General features: G+C 44.2%; 2 protein-coding genes across 6 annotated transcripts in view; both read left to right on the forward strand.

The window, feature by feature from the left end:
- The first annotated feature begins 44 nt into the window (after positions 1-44).
- ptbp1a (polypyrimidine tract binding protein 1a) lies at positions 45-11,975 on the forward strand. Of its 4 annotated transcripts, none has more exons than XM_042078501.1 (17): positions 45-112; positions 1,030-1,083; positions 1,580-1,621; positions 1,786-1,816; positions 4,164-4,230; positions 4,316-4,488; positions 4,602-4,748; positions 4,971-5,120; positions 5,239-5,349; positions 5,498-5,675; positions 5,774-5,851; positions 6,172-6,329; positions 7,523-7,556; positions 8,456-8,548; positions 8,688-8,904; positions 9,021-9,098; positions 9,530-11,975. In XM_042078501.1, the coding sequence occupies exons 1-17, from the start codon at positions 105-107 to the stop codon at positions 9,660-9,662; spliced, it is 1,752 nt and encodes a 583-aa protein (XP_041934435.1). In that variant the 5' UTR covers positions 45-104; the 3' UTR covers positions 9,663-11,975. The 4 variants fall into 4 exon arrangements, with proteins under 4 accessions (XP_041934435.1, XP_041934525.1, XP_041934600.1 ...); XM_042078591.1 differs by having other exon boundaries at positions 1,789-1,816; XM_042078666.1 differs by lacking the exon at positions 1,580-1,621 and having other exon boundaries at positions 50-112.
- Positions 11,976-12,879: 904 nt separating this feature from the next.
- The window catches only part of efna2a (ephrin-A2a), a 38,741-nt gene continuing 29,204 nt past the window's right edge, over positions 12,880-22,416 (forward strand). For both annotated transcript variants that reach the window (XM_042079097.1, XM_042079173.1), the window contains exon 1: positions 12,880-13,944. In XM_042079097.1, coding sequence (XP_041935031.1) covers positions 13,808-13,944 — 137 coding nt within the window. In that variant the 5' untranslated portion in view covers positions 12,880-13,807. The remainder of the gene's footprint in view (positions 13,945-22,416) is intronic.

Below are 22,416 nucleotides of genomic sequence, written 5' to 3' on the forward strand. Positions count from 1 at the left end.
CAAATCAGAAATCGCCTTTACATTCTCCGCCATTTTGTAAGGGTATAAGAAATTCTACCAAGTCCAACACCCTGCTGCTCAAACCTGTAGTTTTCTGTTGTGCCATGGACGGGTGAGTGGAAAAAAATACCTTATGTATTCGCTAGAAATAACATAGCCACTTAAAGTTTAGTTTACACATTACTTTCTGATAGCATTTGCGATGTTGTATGAAACATTCCGTATTTGTAGCATAATAGGGATCAACATGAGTTTTGAACAAATTTAATTTCTTTATTAGCCAGCTAACGTTAGCTAGCCTCGCCCAGGGTGGAGGTAACTAGCATTCGGTCTTGAGCAACATGTCCGGAAGAAACCTTTCTTGAGGGCTAACTTTCAATGAGTTTTTAAACTGATCATCACAAGAAAAAACAGCAACCTGTTGCACCGACTTTTAAAGACATGCATCACAACCCAAACGTATTTAACGTTACATTAACGTAACGTTACTTCTAGATGACTTACAATCGAACAACGTTAACATTAGCTTGCTAGGTTGTGTTAACTTGCTGGGCGACCGACCAACGTGTCTCAATTTCCGCATTGTTGTTGGCCAGACCGCTAACGTTATCTACCTTGATTATCAAGACACGTATTTCTTTCAGTGCACTGTTGTTGAAAAGTTTTTTTCTCTCGGTGTTTTATTTTGCCAAACGACCGGTTTTACTAGTATACGTTGGGTGACGTTAACAGGTTATATGCTTGGTTCTGTAACGTAACGTTAGTGAACCTCCTGGCAGCCCTCTTCAATCTATTTCCTATCAATATTACAGTATTGAAGGTAGAAGCTATTCTTACAATATCGGTGTTTAATGTGTTTGCGTGAACGCAAACTGTTAAACGTTACATTAGAAGTTATTGTAGGTAAGGGTTGGTAAGTTACAGGCAATTGTACCAGAGGACAAGCTCTCTAAGCTCATTGAAGTGATGTGAATCCATCCAGCTCACTGGCCATTCATTCTTGGTATGTTTCATCTCCCACTCCCACAGGCGCTTAGAGACTGATTTGTATCCTCTTGGATCCAGTTACGTCACTGAACTAGAGTAAGTAATCTTGCAAGGCATCATCTTTCCATGCAAATTTAATCTTGGTAGTGGTTATTGTACTGCTACATTGGTTTGCTTAACAACTTCGTTCGACAGTGCAGACTTTACTATTTGATTATTTTGTTTTTCAGCATTTGCATTACTCTGTCAGTGTGATCTTCCTTAGGTCTATTTAGCTTTTAACAGAATGGATTGTACACATACCACCTCTTTAGATTTTAGGAAGATAATGACGTGCTTGTTTCATTTCAGGTTTTTAGAGTGGATAAACTATGACCTTGATTTAGCTGATATGTGTTGAGCTCAAGAACAGCTCAAGACTGCAACTTATGTAAAGCAGTTAGCCTAAACTGGGCAATATTTTGCATATTTAAAACGTATGATTATTTTTAAAGTCTAGCCACCATCTTGCTTGTAATTGTTTGTTTTTTAAATATTCATTTATTGATAAAACTCTCCAGTTTATTGAGGCTTTACTCTGCTGTGATTGTAGAGATGTGAGGTATGAAGAGCTACTATTGAGAAAGGGACTGAGGTAGGTTAACTGCAGCCCAAAATCTTCAAGAGCAGTTTATGAACTGCCTCTCCTGTAGCGTACATGAAGTTGTAGGGACAAAAGCATTTTTTTTTATGCTGCGGTTTAGTTGGTGCATTTAATTCTAACCCTCTCCTCTTCCCCCTGTTGCTTTCCCTATCTAGCAGTGTCCATGATATTGCAGTTGGCACAAAGGTAAGAGTTTTCAACATCTTTCTCACATTAACTAGCCTATATCTGTGATCAATTACCCGGACATAAGTAGTACCGATGAGCATGGTGGATAAGCTGTTTTGTTTTGAAGTTGTCCGCGTTTGCTCCTTTTTTTTTTTTTTTTTTTCCTAGTCACAGTTCTTCCATTTTGTTTCTCTGATTACTGTGAAGTACCCCAAATCCTCCAGATTCCAAGGTGCAACCTTTTATACTGCTCCTGCTGAGACTTCAGTTACTCTGGTCAAAGGTTGCCGGCTGTGCAAACAGTCACTGATGAGTAACACCAGGGCAAAAGGCATGAGCTGGCCAAACACCTATTCCTTCTACTCCCTCCATAACTAACATGCAAACCAGTGTAGGCTTTATGAGGATATTAGGTCTAGCAATATGCCCGTAGGGAGTTGGAAGTGTTGTATGTGTTCAGTTTTGATATTCGATCATTTGTGATATTTCTGTGGTGAAAGTGGCTTAATACTTTCGACATGTGTGGGACGGAAAGGGACTCCGAATGCAAGCCTCACTGGAGTCAGTAATTACTTGTGTCTGGACGGTGCGTCTGGAATGCCGCGGTTACATTCCTGCTGCCCTTCCCCTCCCCCCAAATACGCGCCTCTCGGGCCCCCTTTCTGATTCAGTGCTCATTACCTCGTGCCCTGGAAAGCCTAATCTGTCACGGGATGTAAACATGTTCGCACCTGCAAAGCCTCACACTTGTAAAGGACTTTAGTGTTGTTGCTGGTTTGTTCCTCTTTCTAAGAGAGAGAGTTTGTGTGTGTTTGTGCGCACACCACTTATGAATTCCTGCTGACTGCTTTTTGGCTTGTGGTTTTTAATGCAGAAGAAGGAAGAGCTGATGGACGGGAGTGTATAGAGAGGGAGGGGGATGGGGGACCCTGCTCGAAACAATGGCTGTTTTCAGATCTTTTAAGGTAGAATTTGTCATCGCTGGGATATGGGTACAGTTCTCAGAAATCTGACTCCTGTGGGCTTTGAGCTCTGAGCTTAGAGGAATGCAGCAGCTGAATGTCCTGCCTTTGGCTACGGCGGGAGAAACCTTTTGTTTTACTACTTTGAAAGTCTGCTTGGTCTCCTGATGGCTATGGCATCGCACAGCTTTCAATGTAAGGTACCCCCACAGCCACTCCCATTGGCATGCTAGCAACATGGAACCCGGCAGCATCCTCGCTGTTGCTCAGTGCCCAAGGAGGAGACACAAGTCAAGCATCCGCTGCTAGTGCTGCCACTGTAACAATGGCCGGCTTTGGGCGCGGAACAGTAAACACATTGTGGTGTTGTCAAGGAGAGGAGAAAGGGGCTTTGGTTGATCCAGTTCATGTGACCCACTCCAGCAGCAGCCCCTCACCATCTGAAGTGGGGTTATTAAGAGCCGTGCAGTCACTCTCTCACTCACACACACACCCACCCCCCGGTCTACAGATGGCCACACAGTCCAGTTAAGAGGCAACAGCTTTTTTTCGCCCCAGAGCAAGCCCTTTGTGTGGAAATGGTGCGGGCAAACACAGATGCCACTGTTCAGATTGACTGCCATCCACTCTGATGAACAGACCGATATGCCACGCACAGGTGACGGGCCAAGTCAACTGTTTATTCTTCCCCGTTGTGTATTTGTTATGTAAAATCAATGGGTGTGTCTCGCAATTGCATGTAGGCATTCCTTCTTAAAGGCTGTGAAGTTGGTAGTTTGGAGTAATTGCCGCTGGGTTGAAAATGAATGCTTTAAGTGAGTTATTTCAGATGGTACAGCCTCGGTCAGTCATTTGCAGTGGGGGTTTTGTTTGTCACGACTTGTCCTGTGACTAGTGAGTGTTCATTGTTAAATATTACCTCGGTTATCCAATCTTGTTTGTAATCACATGGCTTTAGCCAATCTGGGGGAATGCTGACTCACTGGATACTGTGTCTCGATGATGTGGTGTTTTTGTCATTGCTTTTATGGTCTTAGCCGTGGATCTGGTTTCCGGTCTTAATGTGCATCTTGTTTAGTGTTTTGGATGTGTATTAATACCTCTGTGGTGTGCATTACTGTGTTGGTTTAGTTGTAAAAAACAATACCAATGCCTCACAGGTTAGAGTGAGTTAGAATAGAATAGGGAAGCTATTAATAGACGTCAATCTCAAGTGAAGTTTTTAACCAGTAGCAACACTTAACACATTTTCTGAGCTACAAGTATAAGTTTGTTAGTAACTATTGCTCATTCATGTCAGGCTGGTCCATATGAGCCACACGAGCATATCACACATTTCTGTGTCTCTTCCTCCTAAAGAAGGTGGCCAGTGTTTGCTCACCCATGTGCACTTCCTTTCACAGAGGGGTTCTGACGCACTCTTTTCCTCCTGCATATCTAACGGGCCATATATCATGAACACCGGTGCAGGTGGGTAGCCTCCCGTATATGCAGTCAGTACTATATTGCCATGGTGATGACTGATATGATAACCTCACGATTCCTCTCCTTGCAGCAAATGGAAACGACAGCAAAAAGTTTAAAGGGGACATTCGTAGCCCAGGCATTCCATCGCGCGTCATCCACGTGCGCAAGCTTCCCAACGACATCAATGAGGCTGAGGTGATCTCTTTGGGACTGCCCTTTGGCAAAGTGACCAACCTGCTGATGCTCAAAGGGAAGAACCAGGTACTGCCCATCACAGCCACTGCATATGGGGTGTTCGATCACCTTTAGTGACTACAGTTACTGAGTCTCTCTTTCTCTTTTTCTTTCTCTTTCTGCCCCACCCTGCACTAAAGGCCTTTCTGGAAATGAACACAGAGGAGTGTGCCCAGACGATGGTCAGCTACTATTCCTCTGTCACGCCAGTCATCCGTAACCACCCCATCTTCATGCAGTACTCCAACCACAAGGAGCTGAAGACTGACAACTCTCCAAACCAAGTGGTGAGCCTTCAGTCCACTCATTTCAATACATATGAGGGGGGAAAAGGAGGAAATTGAGTCAGAAATGTGGTTTTCAACACATGCCTTTTTTTTTTCTTTTAAAATTCTGATGAAACTCTGTGGGTAGAGCAACAGCAGGGTTTCAGAAGTGGTGCAAAGGCAGAAGTGGTTTGTGGATGTGAACAGTGTGTGCAAATATTGATGGTGCTGCTGTACTTGCAGAGGGCACAGGCGGCGCTGCAGGCAGTGAATGCGGTGCAGACGGGCACCATGCCCATGGGACCGATGGACGGCGCGAGCAGCCAGAGCCCTGTGCTCAGAGTCATCGTGGAGAACCTCTTCTACCCAGTCACCCTGGACGTGCTTCATCAGGTACGCAGACACACACACAAGGTTCTCTGGGTTTTGTTCTTGATTTGTTTTTGGTTTTTTTTCTTCCCCTTTGTAATGTTAGCGATGTTTCTTCATGTTCACGTTGATCCGTCTACAGATCTTCTCCAAGTTTGGAACCGTTCTGAAGATAATCACTTTCACCAAAAACAACCAGTTTCAAGCACTGGTCCAGTATGCAGATGGCATGACCGCACAGCACTCAAAGATGGTGAGTTGGTTGGTCATTCAGCTCGGCACTTCTGCCTTTGTGATTCAGTGTTTGAGTCTGTGAGTTAACCTTCTGTAGAGTTGGTCACCACATAATTGGGTTAGTGATTCTTCTTTCTTTCGTTCTATCTTTCTTTCTTTCCCTCCAGTCTTTAGATGGACAGAACATCTACAACGCCTGCTGCACACTGCGCATTAGCTTCTCCAAACTCACCAGCCTCAATGTGAAATACAATAATGACAAGAGCCGTGACTACACGCGCCCAGACCTGCCCACTGGTGACAGCCAGCCCCCCATGGATCACCAGGCCATGGCCGCTGCTTTCAGTAAGGCCCACCCCACTCTTCTCATCCACCCACATTCTCTGAGTGTTTTGAAACGTAACACTTTGTTTGATTTAACGTGTGCGTGTCTCTCCCATCAGCTGCACCTGGCCTTATTTCTGCCAATCCCTACGCTGGTGCTCATGGCTTCCCCCCGGCCTTCGCCATCCAGCAGGCAGGTCAGTTGGTCCGCACAACAGAAGCAGGTCCCTCTTGTATTAACCAAATGGCAGACAAAGTTGTTGGTGTGTGTGTGTGGGGGGGGGGGAATAAGAAACAGGGCTAGCATGCAGCAGCTAGCTTGCAGTAGCCACAGAGGTAGGAGTTTGATTCCTGGCTGCCCCCATTGTTCCCTTGAGTATGGCACTTAGAGACCAATTGCAGGGAGATTATCCCTGCAATTGGTCTCTAAGTCACTTTGGGTGAAAGCGTCAGCGAAATTCATGAATATCTAGCTAAATATCTAAATGCCCCGTGTTCAACTTGTGTCCTGTCCCAGGTCTGTCCCTGCCTGGCATGCCTGGAGCCCTGGCCCAGCTGGGGGGACCTGGTGCCGCTGCTGCGGCCGCCGCTGCTGCCGCCGCTGGCCGCCTGGGCCTGGGTGGCATGGGTCCCGGCGGCCACAGCGTCCTGCTGGTCAGCAATCTCAACCCCGAGGTTAGTCTCGCTCAGAGCTGCTCATGGCTTCCAAGTACATAACAACAGCTACAACAACAACATGGCCTGAGGGCTCGACCACATGTGACCGTACAGTTTGAAACGCCTCGTGTGTACTGAAACATCTGGCTCACAGAAACATGACTAGCCAAATTCTTCTTTTTTCCCCCTCCCACTCCCTGATCTCTGCCAGCCTTATGCTACCAAGAAGGGCAACTTTTTTGCATTTTTCAAATGTTCCTACTGCATCTATATCTGTTTTCCATGAGTTTGGTTTTTATTGAAGACTAACTTCTGTTTATATCTGCCATTTTCCATTTCTTCACGTATTTGTCCATTAGTATATCATTCCTGAGATCTCTTGTTTTTCGAGACAATATTTCTTTGAAAAGTCAATACTATGAAAATAATATTTTAGTCTACTTTGTTTATGTTGAAGACAGTGGGTCTTTTTTAAAAGCCCACTCTTAAGAATAATATATGGTTATTAATTTACTTTTCTCTTACAAATTTTTTTTTTTTTTAGCTGAACTTGCAATATCTATATTAATATATTAAGTAAATATTGTCTCTGCCTTCTTTGTATTTCATTGTTTAATCCTGTTTTCCCTTCTTTTTCTCTCTAGTGTTCCTCTAGAAAAAAACACGCATTTAATTTTAGCACGTTCTGCTGACTGGAACACTACATTTCTTTATGTATACTGACCTTTTTACTTTCTTTTTTTTCCTTGTTTCTTTCCCTCCCCATTCCCCTGTCTCCCCTTCTTTCTGTCTCTCTCTCTTTCTCTCTCTCCCTCCCTCTATCTCTCTCCCCCTCTTTTATTTTAATTTCTTCACCTGAACTTGAAAACTGACTGCACGCCCCTTGTATACCACCCACACACACACACACACACACACGGTTACAAATTTGCATATTCAAAACCACCTCAAACACATCACTACCTACTTTATCACAATCTCTCTCTCTCTTTTTTTATTATTATTTTTCTCTCTCTCTCTGCCCCCCCCCCCCTCCTCTCCCCCCTGTCTTCTCCTCCACCCTCCTCCATGATCATACCACCGTTGTTTTTTGGCCATTCCTGTGGGAACACGTGCCTCGCTGTGGACATGTCCAACCTCCACTCTCCTGTGCCTCCGATCTTTCCCCTGTCCCTTCCCTCCTACGCTGCCTTCCTCTGCTGTCTTAAAAGCGTGTTACGCCCCAATGCCTCTTTATTCTTTTCGGTATGTTACCATTGGCATCTCCTATTATTTATTACCTCTCTTGTGTTTTTGTGTTTGTGTCTCTCATATTTGACAACTGTTTTAAGTATTGATTTTGAGAATGTGTTGCTGAGGGTTGAGTGGGTGGGGAGCCTGGATGGGGGTGGGGGGAGGGGGGGGCTAATGGCTGAAAGATGCAGCATTTCAATGATGAGTGATATTTTAAACATGCCTAACAGATACTACTACCCCCTCGTGTGTGTGGGTAGTAAAGTAAAATCCCTCCAGCCAAATCACAATCCATGGAGTATTATGCTCATCTAGAGTATGGAGTTCACAAGGTCACATGACCTCATCAATGATCTTGGCTCTAGAATTTTGGATTCCCTCTTGTAGCTGTTTGCTTTTGGTATTGAATAATCCCTAGCATATATTTGGGGGAATCATCAAATGAGATGTTGCATCTTTACAGCCATTTGAGCAGAGCATGCCATCTGGCTCTGACTTAAGTGATGCATGTTTTGATTGATCCATTTCTTGTTTTTGTGGCATACATTTATTTAGCCACCACTTTCTGATTAGAACTTCTCTGCCTTATGGCACTTGGCTGCATTCATTGACTTGGTAGAATCACTTAAATTTCTGATTTACTCCATGGTCGTGTCGATTGCCGACTCTTAAACAGTAGACTTGCATACACTGAACCTCTGCAGAGATCTGAATTGAATCAGTAGTGAGAGGACTCTGTGGTAGTGTTTCACTTTGTGTCTGTTTGAAACTGCTCTGTATGCAAATACTTGTAAATCATTAGTTGAAGTGTAGGTGTGGGGGGAAGTGTCTCTGTATGGTGAGGAGTAGGGCAGCATTTTCGAGCTGCGTCTTTTTTTTTTAGACCTGCTTGTGTGCCCTCTCATTTCTAGGTGTGTATGGTGATGTCATGAGAGTGAAGATTCTGTTCAACAAGAAGGAGAACGCCCTGGTACAGATGGCGGACGCCACACAGGCTCAGCTGGGTAAGTGCTAGTAGTGTTATCACTGACCATCAGGTGTGTCGTGTGCATTAGTGTTGAATTTTTCACTTTCCTCACCTCATGGTCACTGATCTACACCCCCTGATTATGGTGCTTTGGTTTTCCCCCGGCCGCCTTGTAGCCATGAGCCACCTGAACCAGCAGAAGTTGCATGGGAAGCCCATCCGCGTGACCCTGTCCAAGCACACCACCGTCCAGCTGCCCCGCGAGGGCCACGAGGACCAGGGCCTGACCAAGGACTACGGCAACTCCCCGCTGCACCGCTTCAAGAAGCCCGGCTCCAAGAACTACTCCAACATATTCCCCCCTTCCTCCACCCTCCATCTATCCAACATCCCGTGAGCACACCCATGGATTCTTACAGTCAAACATTATCTCAAGGCAGTGTTATTCACTTATGGTTTATTCATGATCAATCTTTTTTTTTTTTTTTTTTGCCCTGGTGTTTTTGCAGACCTTCGGTGGTTGAGGATGACCTTAGAGGGTTGTTTGTGAGCGCTGGCTACATGGTCAAGGCCTTCAAGTTCTTCCAGTAAGTTCAGTTTGCAGTTCTCCTATGCTCATTTTGGTTGCATTCCTGTTCGACACTCTGAACAGCTTGCTGATTAAGCCGATGCTTTTTAAGCTGCTATTGTGTGTCACATGAAGGCTTTTGGCAAAGTGCAGATTTGTATGCATTGTAATTTGAATGAATGGAGACCCTGAGATTGACTTGAGTTGCTGCATGAGCGACCTCTGCAGGGTTTCAATTCAAAGTATAATTCTGTGATCTGAAGTAAGCCACACTACTTTTGTCACTTATGACATTTATTCTAATAATAATAAACACAGTATTATGTGATGCAGCTCAATTACATGCAGCTGTACTTTCAGTTATCTCAGATTTGTTTCTTTCTTAGCACTATATTCTTATTTTTGGCATGAACGCCCTGAGCTTCGCAATCTGACTGGTTTGCCTTGCAGGAAGGACCGTAAAATGGCTCTGATTCAGATGGGTTCTGTGGAGGAGGCGATCGAGGCCCTCATCGAGTTCCACAACCATGACCTCGGCGAGAGCCATCACCTCAGAGTCTCCTTCTCCAAGTCTACCATCTAAGTAGGGCACAGGAGAATGGGGTTGGTGAAACAAAGCAGAGAGGGCATGGACTGTCACTTTAGACCAAACATTTAAAAAAAAAAAAAAAAAAAAGCCTTACACAATTTATATTACTGTGGATCGATCTTTTGTTTTCCACAAGACACACTTCATCATTCCTTTTTATTAAAAAAAAAGTATATATATATATCTATATATGTATGTCTATTTAAGATGCCACTATGAACCAATAGACCAGAGGGGATAAGAGACCCAATGTTTTTGTATGGGTTTTTTTTTTATCATAGGGCTTTTTCCTTTTCTTAGACTGGTAGTGCTCTTTAGACCTGGTGTTCTTGTAGTCGTATAGATCCACCAGAGATCTTAGATGCTGCATAGTTTACACTCTGTGCCTCTGGGGAAACCCCCACACACACACACACACACACTTTCAGGTTGCACATATCTTGTCATTCTGTGTTCATACATCTGAATATCTTCTTTCTTTTATTCCCCTTTCAATCCTTTGGGAGCCAGTACAGACCACTAGATGTCAGATGTTTGCACAATGCTTCCTCCATTTTGCTGAAGAACACTGTGCCTTATTTGGCAGAGCTGTCCTTGGGAGTTCAAAAGAAATGTACATTTACTGACCGATCATTACAGTACATTAATAGATGTGTATGATTTTTCAATATCGGCAACATTCACATTCTATGGAGGCCATGCAGTGTTTTAGTTAAAGAACTGTGATGAGCAATGTCACAGCTTTCAAAATGGTTTGATTTTACAGCTTTGTCTCCTAAAGAAAAGGCTGAAACCTCAAACCTGAATCCACCATGGTAAACCCCAAGAGGCTACTTTGTGCCCTAGCTTTTCATAAGATTGCCTTTCCCTTACCTTTCTTTTAAAGAGAATCGTACGTAGACTAGCCCATATATACTGGCTTCCTTTCGATATTGTATTGGTGTATATTCCTTCAGAATTATGTCTCAATGTTTTATTCTTTTTCAGAGGTTCACATGTCTGTTCCTGTAAGATTTCTATACTGTATTACTGCGAGGGCCCACTATTCCATATCACTGTGCCTTTTGCTATCTAGGATCACTTCTGTTTTCACTTCCTGAAGTTTCCCTCTCTGTGTATGCCTTGTACACTTAGTTTTTATTGTCTGTGATTTGTTAAAAATCAATATATCGCCATTTTCTCTTTTTTTTTTTTTTTTTTTTTTTTTCTCGTTTGTATCCCTGTATCAGTTATGATACACAGCTCAGAACCAAATGAGTTCAATACATTCTTAAGTGCTAGATCTGTCCCATTTGCCTTAACTAAAGGCTCAAGTCTTTTGATCTTGTTTAATTTTTTGTGTGTTACAGACACAGAGTACTTATTAAGATGCTTATAGTAGTGAATGTTTACATGTTTTCCATTTGGCCTCAATTCTTTGCAACAGATGCCTTGGACTTCATGCTTGAGTAAAACTCAAATTCAAATACAAGTCTTATTTTTAGTTTTTGTTTAAGAAATTTGACCAACAAAATTGATCACTCATGTCTTAATTTTGAGTTTGTAAGCTGTGAAAAGATTGATTCCTTAGGCACTAGTGGTCTCACAGTGCTAGTAGCCTTCAAACTTTGCATGGCTAATTTGCTCAGTGGATTTAATGAAGAGACGTTCCTGTAATGAGTTCAATGTAAAGCGTAATTGAACCTGGTCCATTACAATATAGGCCATTTGTGTGCATGTTTTTGATTTTCCTTTCTATGCCCTGTACCTTTTTAAAATGCATTCTTGCAAGTGTAAGAATATGGTTAGCATGTGTAATGAGAAGTGATGGAAGGGGCTAAGGTTAGCCTGGTTGACTGGCTGCTTTGCACTTAAATGGACCTGCCATTTAAGAAAGGTGAACACTTTAACTCAAATTTCCTAGGCCTAACGGTTACCCTTTTCTTGTTAATTTTCTTTGACCAAATAGCCAAAATGACAAGTCCAGAATTTTTCCAGTCATTTTCTAATGTTAAATTTGCCATTCCATGTGTTTTGCCCCAACTTTCTCACATTGATGGATGGGAAATATGGCTGTATATATTATTTCTGTTCTTTTAAATGGCCATTCTGAACCTACAAGTTTTTTTTTTTTTTCCTCAAAGAACATGTATATTTTGATGACAAAAGCAACAGATGTCAGCTCATTGTAGAGCGTTTCATATTTTTTATATCACACAAAAAGAAATTAAAGTGGATTCAACACAGTGTGTCAGCAAGTGCCCCTTTTCGAGAAATGCAACCCTTTGTTTAGTTACACCTTTCTGCCTTCAATAAATCTTTCATTTATTCCTGCTTTCATCTTGTCCTTTGATTCCTGCCCTTTGCTGCACTTTTAAAATGGTCTTCAGTGTTTTAACAACTCTGTTTTCAATCTTTTTTTAACCTGCCGGTCTGGTGTCTGATCTTTCAAGCTCCTACTTTATCAACCTGAGTTCTGTCTCGTATTTGTGCTTCCTAACATTGCAATGAAGAGGGAGTGGGAGTGCTTTTACTGCATCTAGCAGCATACTGTTTGAGGAGCAGTTGTCCTGGCCCTGCAGCCTTTGAATATTTCCACTGTGTGCTTAATCTATTGCAACAGTAGTTTACTTAAAGGCAAATTGATACTGTCTGCTGAACATCAACCAAAAGTTATAACATTTCAAATAGACTTAGAGGCCAGACTATAAGAAATGCTGTTTGATGACCCGGGAGCTGAACGATAAACATTGAGTATATGATTGAACAGCAGGTGGCGCACATGCCATTTAAAAAAAAAAAAGAAACTCTTAAGTTCTGAACACAAAAAGAAACTCTTGATTTTGTACAATGTCCTCATTTAGCTATGTTCTTGTAAATCATTCACGTATTTTAAAATTTAGAGTAGGCTAACGGTTAGTGGAAATCATGCCTAATTAAATAACTAGTTGTGATATCAGAATTTAAGCCTAGCCTATAAAGACGGGTTGCAAGATTGGCGGGTGTATTTGTTGATTGTGACATTGTAGGCCTACCGTAAATTAATTCTTTAGACAAGTAGGCCTAACAATAGTAGATGTAGCACTTTAGCACTCTAGGTTGGCTAAAGAAGTTTTAGAAGTGACCCAGTTATCTACACGAAAGAAGCCAATTTCCCCATTTTGAATTTTAAGGCGCCCCGTCAAACTGAGGAGAGCTGTAAACTTCAAGCCCATAGACTGAGCCCCGCCCTTTTGTTTAGAGGTGGGTTCGCTGACGGAGCGGGGAGAGCGCAATGAGTGGCGATTCGAATCACAATGGGAACGGATGCTGTGCGCGAAGCGGCCGCTTACTAAGTTCGTTCCAGAAATAATCTTTCTTATGGAGTGTTGAAGCGTGGTGTGAAAATGGAGAAATTCTGACACTGACAAGAACATCGGAAGACTGCCTAGCCTACAGCAAATGCCTGGAATACATTTCCCTTTCATTCAGTGGGCTACGTTGGAGGCAGGAGCATCCTCGCCACGAGGAAGCTAAAACTTAAGGACCTATGTAATCGGTTATCACAGTTTGCCAGAGGAGGGTTAGCCTACTGTCGGATGGACTGAATCAGAATTGCATATGATGGACATGTTTGACTCATTACAGGATAGTTTACAAAGGCATCCCGTAATACGATTTAAATGTCACTGATTTAGCTTACTCAGCCTGGGAGTGAGAGAAGTGGACAGCCAAATTCACGCGCATAGGCTACTTCAGGGACTTTTACATGATTTGCCTACTCAATCCAAGGCTTGAGTGTTGTCTATAATTGGGAACGAAAGTTATTATAGCCCACTATAGCCTGTCCGGCGAATCCAGCACTGGACTGTGGATTGATCATGGATTCCTTTACACGGATGCGTCTTTATTTCACCGCAAAGACGCTTTAAAAAAGAGTTATTAGAAATCCGATAGCGTTACTGAAATGTTGGCACATCTTGATGAGTGGCAAGCAGTATTGTAAGCTAGCTAACTAAAATGTACTGTTGCTGTCAAATTGATGTGGCCTTGAATGACCATCAGCCCCGAAGCATTGGCTAATTTTATTCTGTATACATTTACACAATGAGAGATTGTCGGACAGCTATACGTTTAACTTCAAACAGATTATAACTTCAGAAAGAACTGAGGCTCATAATATGGGCAGTCGTGGACGAACTTGTGCTATGGAGTTGGTATTGATTGCCGTTACCTTTTTGTTTTGGGACTCCGTGTGGGCTGACGACAAAATCATTTCAGACAGACATGCGGTCTACTGGAACAGTTCTAACGCCAGGTAAGATCATTAAACTGTTCTCCTAGTAGCCTTCACAGTGGGCCATTATTCCACTTCCCCTCTTAATTTGATCTGATAAAACACTGTCAATTTCACTATAATGTTAGTGAACAGCAGTAGATGAGGTCACTATGCCAGGTAGTAGGCTAACATGATTACAATCCACCTGTGACGTTAACAAAATGCAATGCGAAGTATTGATGGTCTTGATGGCTGACTTCCTTACACATTAGTTCTTTACTCGTCATCACATTAACTTCTTCAATCTAGGTGTGCCATCATGAAAGGTGGGTTTTGGTTGGTAAAATAAATAAATAAAAGAAACTGTCGTTTTGTTAGAAACAGTGTTCCACGAATTCTCTCACAGATTGTCAGTCATCAATCTAATCAAGTGTTTGTGCTTCTTGGAAGATGTTAATGGTTTCTTTGGTTCTGAAAGAGGGCCTACTCCACTGACAACCTCTCCTTGCTGCCATATATAGGACAGCGTTGTTGTCTTTTTTTTCCTAGTGTTGCTTGGTTTAGAGTGTGTTTCATTGACATGGAGAAAGTGCACCAGGGATGTCAGCCTAATGGTTTCTGACAGCCTGCTCCTCAGGTGTAGAGCCTAGCTAGATAAATAAACACGGTGAAGGTCCTCTCACGGCTGAATTAGCAAAGTTAAGAGGGGCCCCTCTTGCAGAACATCAGTAGTCTGCTGAGGTTTAAAATATTTAAGAGGCTCAGTGGAAGATTTCGAGAAGGGCGCCCACCAATTACATCCACTTCAACAGAGCATCAGGCCTGAGTCGATTTACTTTTGTTTGCCTCGAGCCAAGAATATTACAGAGGTCTAATCCTAACCCAAAAATGTACATTAATGAATCTCATTTAGTTCTGCTGAGTCTATCAAAATAAGCCAGAGGTTAATATAGGTCAAATGTGCAAAGACTGAACATGTAATAGCCTCATGTTTTAATAATGCATTGTTTGCTGCCGTTGGTTTAAGCATACTTGCCTGTGTAAACAGACCTTTGTATTAAATAGATACTAGGGTGCATTTTAGAAAGTCTTTGGCCTGATTTAAATTATACATTAAGAAAATGTTACTGGGACAACACACAAATTGGAAAATTAGCAACTTTCTGAAGATGCACCTGACACCAAAGTATTTTAGCCCCACAGTGACTCCACAATGTCATTTCATCTACTTCAGAAAACCATACATTCTGCCGTTTGTGGATTGTCTCGGCCAAAGAAAAGCCGAGAATAAACCCAGCCGGTGGGAGATCATCAGCAAATTCGTGCAGGTCGTCACCCCTCTGCTTCTACCTCACTGGCCTAAGATGCCATTAAAGATGAGCTTTTGTAGGGCAGCTCACCTTGAGCATTTTCACTGGCCTGCCTCAATCGGATTTGCTGTCTCCCTCATCCCACCCCACCCTCCAGCAGGGCTGTGGTGCTGAAGGCCAGTATGAAAGCAAGTGGACATCTCCTCTGTGCCAATATGGCTTCCCTCTTGGGGGTCCACATGAAGAAGTAAAAAGAAAGGAGAGAGAGAAAAGAAAAAGCCCAGCTTTGTAACCCAAGAGGATCGGCCATTCTAATCCCACGGTTTATCCATCAAAAGGCCGCTTCTCTCCTCGAAGAGCTTTGAGGTTTCTTTTACAAAACCCTCAGCTCATCATGCTCCTTTTCGACAGTGCTCTGTGTGGAGGTGGGAAGGGGCAGAGGGAGGCGGCCAGCAGATTGTGAAGCATTCTATCTCTCTGAAAGGACCGAGAGAGGGAGAGAGAGAAAGATTGAGAGAGTGTGTGCCGGCATGTGGGGAGGTCAGGACGCTCCTTCATGAACACAGACCCTCACATGGCGGCCACAGTCGCGGCTCCCCCCGGGCAGCGGAAGTGCTCTCGGAGCGGGCGCCTGGCGGCTGTCCAACCCCGGTCCATAGAGAAGCGGGTCTGACCTGAGCTGAGCTCGGGTTGTCCCGAGAGCCTCGCGTTGCATCCCCGCGCCGCGCTACTCTGCGAGAGCAGGGTTATAAATAACTGAACGATAAGCATTTCTACCTCATCATACACACATACTAACAGGGGGACTTCATCAGTGGTGGCCGCGTCACATGATAGATGTTGTGTGTGTTGATCGTAAATCAGCGTATGTCACCCCCACCACCACCACCCTTCCCCAGCACTTTACATGCAATTGCACACTTCCCCCTGCAGTCTAATGGCACTGACGATCTGATGACGATGATGTAATGCCTTTGAAATACTTTGGTACTGCATCCTGCCATGAGGGCTCAGACTCCTGGAATGGAGCGGGTGGAGGGGCGTGGGGGGTGATGGTGGGGAGACCTTCAAACGAACGCGCTCGCCTTTCTAGGCCTGTCATTTGCATTCTGGGGCTCTTCGCTGTCAGGTTTGTGTTTGGAAAAATGAAACCCATTAATCTCCTTGTTCTCTGTCTTTGCCTTCCTCTCCATGGTGAGATAGGAGAACACATATCCCCACTGCGCTCTGTTTGTGTACATATTGGTGTAGCATTAGATCCCCCCCATCCCCCTCTCTGGGAAATAATAGACAGCAGCTCACATGCGGTGTTTACCCACCAAATGACCAGAGAGAGCCCAATGGTGAAGGTTCTTTATATGGGTCATTGCCCATCTTTTGTAACCATACCTATTACACTGAATGAAATGGGCTATTTTGATTCCCTCTTTCTCCTTTTCTATCTCTCTATATCTGCCTCGCACAGTTTTATGTTTTTTTCTCAGTTTCTTTTTGGGAGATCCCCTGGAGAGAGTGTCTGTCTGAGGCAGCAGCGATAAAAACCCATCACAAGATGAAATACATATTTTCAAAACTGAGCTTAGAGGCGTGAAGGGAAAGGAAGGAGCACTGGAATTAATGTGGGTGTTCGGAGGTTTGGGACAAAGTTCTGAACCATAGGCTTAATTGAGTCGCTGACCTACGGTGACTTTCACTCGTGACTTTCAGTAGTGGACATAATTTACTGGGCTCTCTGCTCCCAAGGCAGATTATTGCACGGAGAACAATCTCATAACCTGATTGAGCCTCTGAGAAGTATGACCGTTACTCATACAGTTAATTCGGCTACAGCTCGACATCATTTCCTCTCAGACGCTTATCAGGGCCATGAGTCGCATATCACTGAAGTCCATTTTTTTTATTTAAGTAACTGCTACCTCAATTATTTAGATTAAAAGCCTATATTTTCAGAGAGGCTGGATAACTGTCTGCGGCAAACATAAGCAAAGCAGAGCGTTTCTGCTGCATTCTAATAGGGCTGTCAGTGCTGAGGCATTAGGGGCCAAGCTGAAACCTCAGTAGTTGTCCTTGAATAACAATAACAGTAGTGTTAGTATTAAACAATTCCATTGGTCTTTCAAAGGGCAAGTTGTTTACAGGTAACTTGTGTGTCCTACGGTGAAGCTCTCTGACAAGCATAGGTATGTAGATTTGAACCCATCATGCTTACTTCTATCATGCTTTATTTCAGTCAGAAGTAAACATTTTCCTTTGGTTGTGTCGCTGGGCTGGTCTTCCTCCAGCTTGTGCCTTGCAGGAACAGCAGTTCCCTTCAGAATTGTATTTATTTATTTATGTATTTTTCAGCTGTCAGTAGTATCAGAGAGTCGTGTGGGCAGTGTCGGCTACATTTGATCCTGGCCTCCGATAAGACAGCGTGCACCACAGGTATACGGAGCATCTCCTGGGGCCCATGCATCTCTCACCATCGATGAAAAATGATCAAGATGAATGGGTAGTTGAGACCAGGCTTTGGGCTCGGTTCATAGCAGGGTACCTCGCCTGTTAACACCCTCCTGTATACAGCGCTTAGTCTAGTCTGGAGAAAAATACCATGCAGAGAACAGCAGACAAGCAAAAGGCTGTGAGGAAGCCCAGGCAATGAAAGCCATGTGAGAAGTGAGAGGTGATTTGCAGGATAGCGTTCATGCAGAACGGCATGCATTTCGAGGCAGGCATTTCGATCTTTTAAAGCTGTGTGCATAGACCTCTTTTGACTGCGGGCTACAACCGCTTTGAACACTGAACACTCCAGCAGCATGACCAGCCCCCCCCCCCCACACACACACACACAACCCACATGCCATCCCAACCCCCCAAGACATCGTCCATCAGCCTTCAGTCGGCTGCCGTGAAGTCCCATTTCTGTGGCCTGGAGCCCGGACGATATTCCCCATTTCATGAGGGGCTCTTGGGGGGGACGGGGGGGAGGCAGGAGGCAGGCCTCACATCAGCCTGCTCTCGCATCAGCCTGCTCTCACATCAGCCTGCTCTGCTCTCACATCAGCCTGCTCTCATATCAGCTGCTCTCACATCAGCCTGCTCTCACATCAGCCTGCTCTCACTGCTCTCACATCAGCCTGCTCTCACTGCTCTCACATCAGCCTGCTCTCACATCAGCCTGCTCTCACTGCTCTCACATCAGCCTGCTCTGCTCTCACATCAGCCTGCTCTCATATCAGCTGCTCTCACATCAGCCTGCTCTCGTATCAGCCTGCTCTCACTGCTCTCACATCAGCCTGCTCTCGCCACTGTTTGCACGCTCCTTACTGCGGCGCCTGGAGTGGCCCTTAATTAAGAGTGTTGTCACAGAATAAAACTTCAACAGATTGGATATTGATTTGGCCTCCTTTGTCGGCAACAGGCGGCAACTCCCACACATCTTTTTTTTCTCCCTTTTTTTATTTTTGCCAGAGGCTGTTATTACCAAGCAGCCGATAACCATGGAGGTGCATCCTTCATCATCGCTGAAGAAATTGCTTATTTATGTTATTGATACATTTAAAATTGCTGCAATAACTAAACGGGCCACCTTTGACGCCAGTTAAATGTTTGTTTTGACTGCTGAATAAATTGTCTCTTTAAGAAGTAAATCCAAAAAGACAAGGAAGCCTGTTTAGTCACCTCGGGTGTTTATATCCAGAACCAAGCTTAATCCTCCCTCTAAGGGCGATCCCTTATTTGATCTTCAGGACGGCTGGACGCTGTGATATTGGATATGAGTGCAGAAATTCTCATTTGAAACCAGAATGGACCATGAACGGCAGAAATTATGTGGGATTTGAAACACATTTGCTCAGAGGGAGCGAGAGCCTAACAGCCATGAGGCAAGGCTGAAGAATGTTCTCCCCGTGTTACTATACCCCTTCTAGGTAAATTAAGGTGCAGACCCCCAAAAACCCAACTGAATTTGATTTTTTTTTTTGAATGAAATTGTTCTGAGGGACCCAACAGTGGCGGCCTATTTTGCCTTTGAAGCCTCGGGAAGGTTCTAGATTACTCCATCTCACCCACCGAGACATGTCGCTTGTCTGTCCATTGTAGGTACTGAGTCGTTGCAGGCAAACATGATTTTCAGCCCAACATTAGCAAGCTGCTCTTACCTTTTTACCTTTCCGTCTAAAAAAGGGCCCATTTGAATCGCTCTGGGGCTTAAAGGCTGGTGTGCATAGAAGAAGCCTGAAGCCCTTGAAGGTTTTATGTAGAAGCCTTTAATGAATGGGTGCTTTGACTTTGTAGCAATATTTTTTCAGAAATTCTCTGCTCAGTGGGACTGACTTTGCTAACCAAGCTATTTAAGAGGACAAGGCTTAGTGTAGCAACAATGACACTTTCAATGTCCCATCACAAAAAAAAACCCGACAAGACAAGAGTGCAGATAGAATCATTGCTGTTTTTTCTTTGGCCACCACAATCAATATCTGTCTAAGTTGTCTGGATATGTTAAGGCTGACACAGTTTTTTTTAAAAAAAAGGCTGTTAACTTCTGTGAAAACAGTCCTGCGAAGTTTCCCCAACAGCCACTATCTCAGTGGACATGAGAGGCCGCAGATTTCCTGCGGAGGAGCAGATATTTAGAAGGGAGCGTCTTCCTCGTCCTCTTGGCATCCCTCTGCCTCGCCATGTTCCTGTTTTTAGATTAATGCCAAACTCTCTGAGAAGAATGTCAATGAAGGGAAAAGCCGCATAGAGAAGCAGGACACTGCTGATCTGAGAGGCACAGAGGAATACTGTATGCGCCATTTAAAGAGTGGGGCGGCCTTGTCTTTGTTTGATCAGTCACACTTCAAACAAGCGTCGCTGGCATCGTGGAAATATCCACCAAAGAACCCACTCCTTTCCCTGAAGCGTAGGAATGTGGAAACTGTTGAAATATATGGAGCGAGAAGTGGAGAGAGGGAGAGGGCTGTTAAAGAGAGACTGTTTATGATGAAAAGTGCAAGAGAAGCAGAAAACTGGGCTTGTGCGCCGGTGCTAAAATTGCTCCGTTTTTATTATGCCTGATGCGCTGGTCTGCTGGGAAGAGGCTATGATTTGTTAATGGACACCACAGAGAGGGAAACAAACTCTCCAGCCAGGTGATTTACTGCATCCACAGCATCCTAACCTGTGTGTGTGTGTGTGCACATCTCTGTGTGTGCGTCTGTGTGTGTGTGTGTGTGAGCGTTCACGTGCTGGGTCACAGGACACCGATAATGCAGTCACCCCTGAGACAGGTCTTCCCAGTTAAATAGATTAATCAGTGCGAGTGTGTAATGGCCATTAGAGAGTTGCACTCTGGCTGGTTCTCTCGGACCTAGCAGTAATTACTGTAACAGCCAGGCCAGCACACACCTCCCTCACCTCACCTTACCTCACCTGCTTTACACCCTCTCTCTGCGCACTCTCCTCTGCTCGTGGATTTGGAGGGGTGTTGGGTTTTGGGAGGGTTTCTTTCGCCTCTTCCCCTCCCTGTGCCACAGAGGAAGAGCCCCCAGAGAGCTAATTAATTTGAGATTTGACTCCATTTTGTTGCCTCTCCACAGATAGCTGACCCAATGCTGATGGTTTCAGGCTGAAACTGTCAGAAATACTGTTTGAGTGACGGAACAATGACGGCACAGATGGAAATAACTTCATGAACATTCCTATATTCGTTTCTAGCTTATATAAGTTTTCCTTTTTTTGAATGTTGCTCCTTGCAAACCGAATATTTGAATATTCTGCTCTTGCAAAATGTGAAAATGATGCCGCTGTGGATTTAAAATGCATGTTTTAACGTTACGTATCTGGTGAATTTTTAAATTGAGGTTTGAGTAGGCAGAGCATTCTTAAGTGAAATCTGCCTGCTCTGCCTCTCTCTCTGCCTCTCTGAGGAGTCTTGTATAACATCTTCATAAGATCTTCATGACAAGAAGCACACAGGCTTGACAAAATGCAAAGATCATCAACCTCTCTGTGTGTGTACCCTGACTCTGTATGGAGGTGTTCATCTCCACAGTGGAACTGGCTCCCTGGCTCACTGGCTCTCCCTGTAGTGAGCTGTCCAGATGTGTCTTCTCCAGGATACAATGATGGATGGGCAAGCACAGGAGGAGATATTGGGAAATGGGATATTGAAGGAAATGCTGTACTAAGGTTATCATTAGCACATTATGAAACGCTCTTTGCTGCAGCCAGGGCATGATGAGGCTGGATGATCAATTCAATATTGCAAATGTTGATGACTGGACACTTTTTGTCCTCCCCTGATGCCTGGACGTGCGGCCAGTCAGAGCAGGTGCTGTTTGCATTATGAGGCTGCGGTACCTGCAGGGCTCACACAAACACCACTGATGTTGGTGTGCCATGCATGCAGACTGTAGCCGCTAAACCAAACAGTCTGGAAATGTAATAATTTTGATGGGCCTGTTGAAGATAGTTGTCTGGCAGTGCAGAGATTAGGCTATTTTCTGTAACCACGCTGGCTGGATTGTGTGCCATAGGCTTTGCGAAGGTGTGTGTTTGTGTTTGTTATTTGTTTTGTGTTTACCTTTGTTGCTGTACTGCGCTTTGAGCGGAACTCGGAATAGTGGCGTAAATGGCAGAAAATCTTTGTCAGCAGTAGATTTTTTTTTGTTCTTGTTTCTTTAATTTACTTGTCAAAAATACTTTCACTCGCCAACCCCTACCTCTGCTTACTGCACCACCTCCTACCCTCTCTGTTTCTTTGTTTTTCCTCTACCTTTCTTTCTCCCCCCCTCTCTCTCTCTCTATCTCTTTCTCCCTTTGCCTCGCTCTCGCTCGCTGCAGTTCTGAGCTGCCATGTCCCTCCCTGCTCACGTTGTGAGACTCTCACAGAGCTTTGTGTAATTCTGAAAGACAGGCCTGTATAAATAATTCATTGGCCCGCGCTCGCCTTATTTCTGCATGTGGTACAAGTGTTCGCACCAGACTGCAGGGGAGGGTATTGGGGAAATCGCAAGGAGGCTACAAAGCAAAGCAGGAACAGGCTCAGCAGATGTATGTGTGTGTAGTTGTGCATGTGTGTGTGTCTACTGTGTGTACTGTGTGTGTGTGTGTGCCCGCCAATGTGTGTATGTTTGTGACTGCCAGGGTTCCTGTTTTAATGAACCTTCACTGCTGCATAACTTTATTCCCACTAATTCGGAATGCATATTATTCAAGCCTGAAATACTATCAC

This window comes from Alosa sapidissima, chromosome 1, assembly GCF_018492685.1.
Source record: "Alosa sapidissima isolate fAloSap1 chromosome 1, fAloSap1.pri, whole genome shotgun sequence".
Taxonomy (NCBI): Eukaryota; Metazoa; Chordata; class Actinopteri; order Clupeiformes; family Clupeidae; genus Alosa; species Alosa sapidissima.

What these genes read in the sequence shown, in the direction of transcription:
- ptbp1a (XM_042078501.1), top strand. An exon ending in ATATTGCAGTTGGCACAAAG is followed by an intron (nt 1,817 to 4,163) that starts GTAAGAGTTTTC and finishes TTCCTTTCACAG; the next exon opens with AGGGGTTCTGACGCACTCTT. An exon ending in CCGCACAGCACTCAAAGATG is followed by an intron (nt 5,350 to 5,497) that starts GTGAGTTGGTTG and finishes CTTTCCCTCCAG; the next exon opens with TCTTTAGATGGACAGAACAT.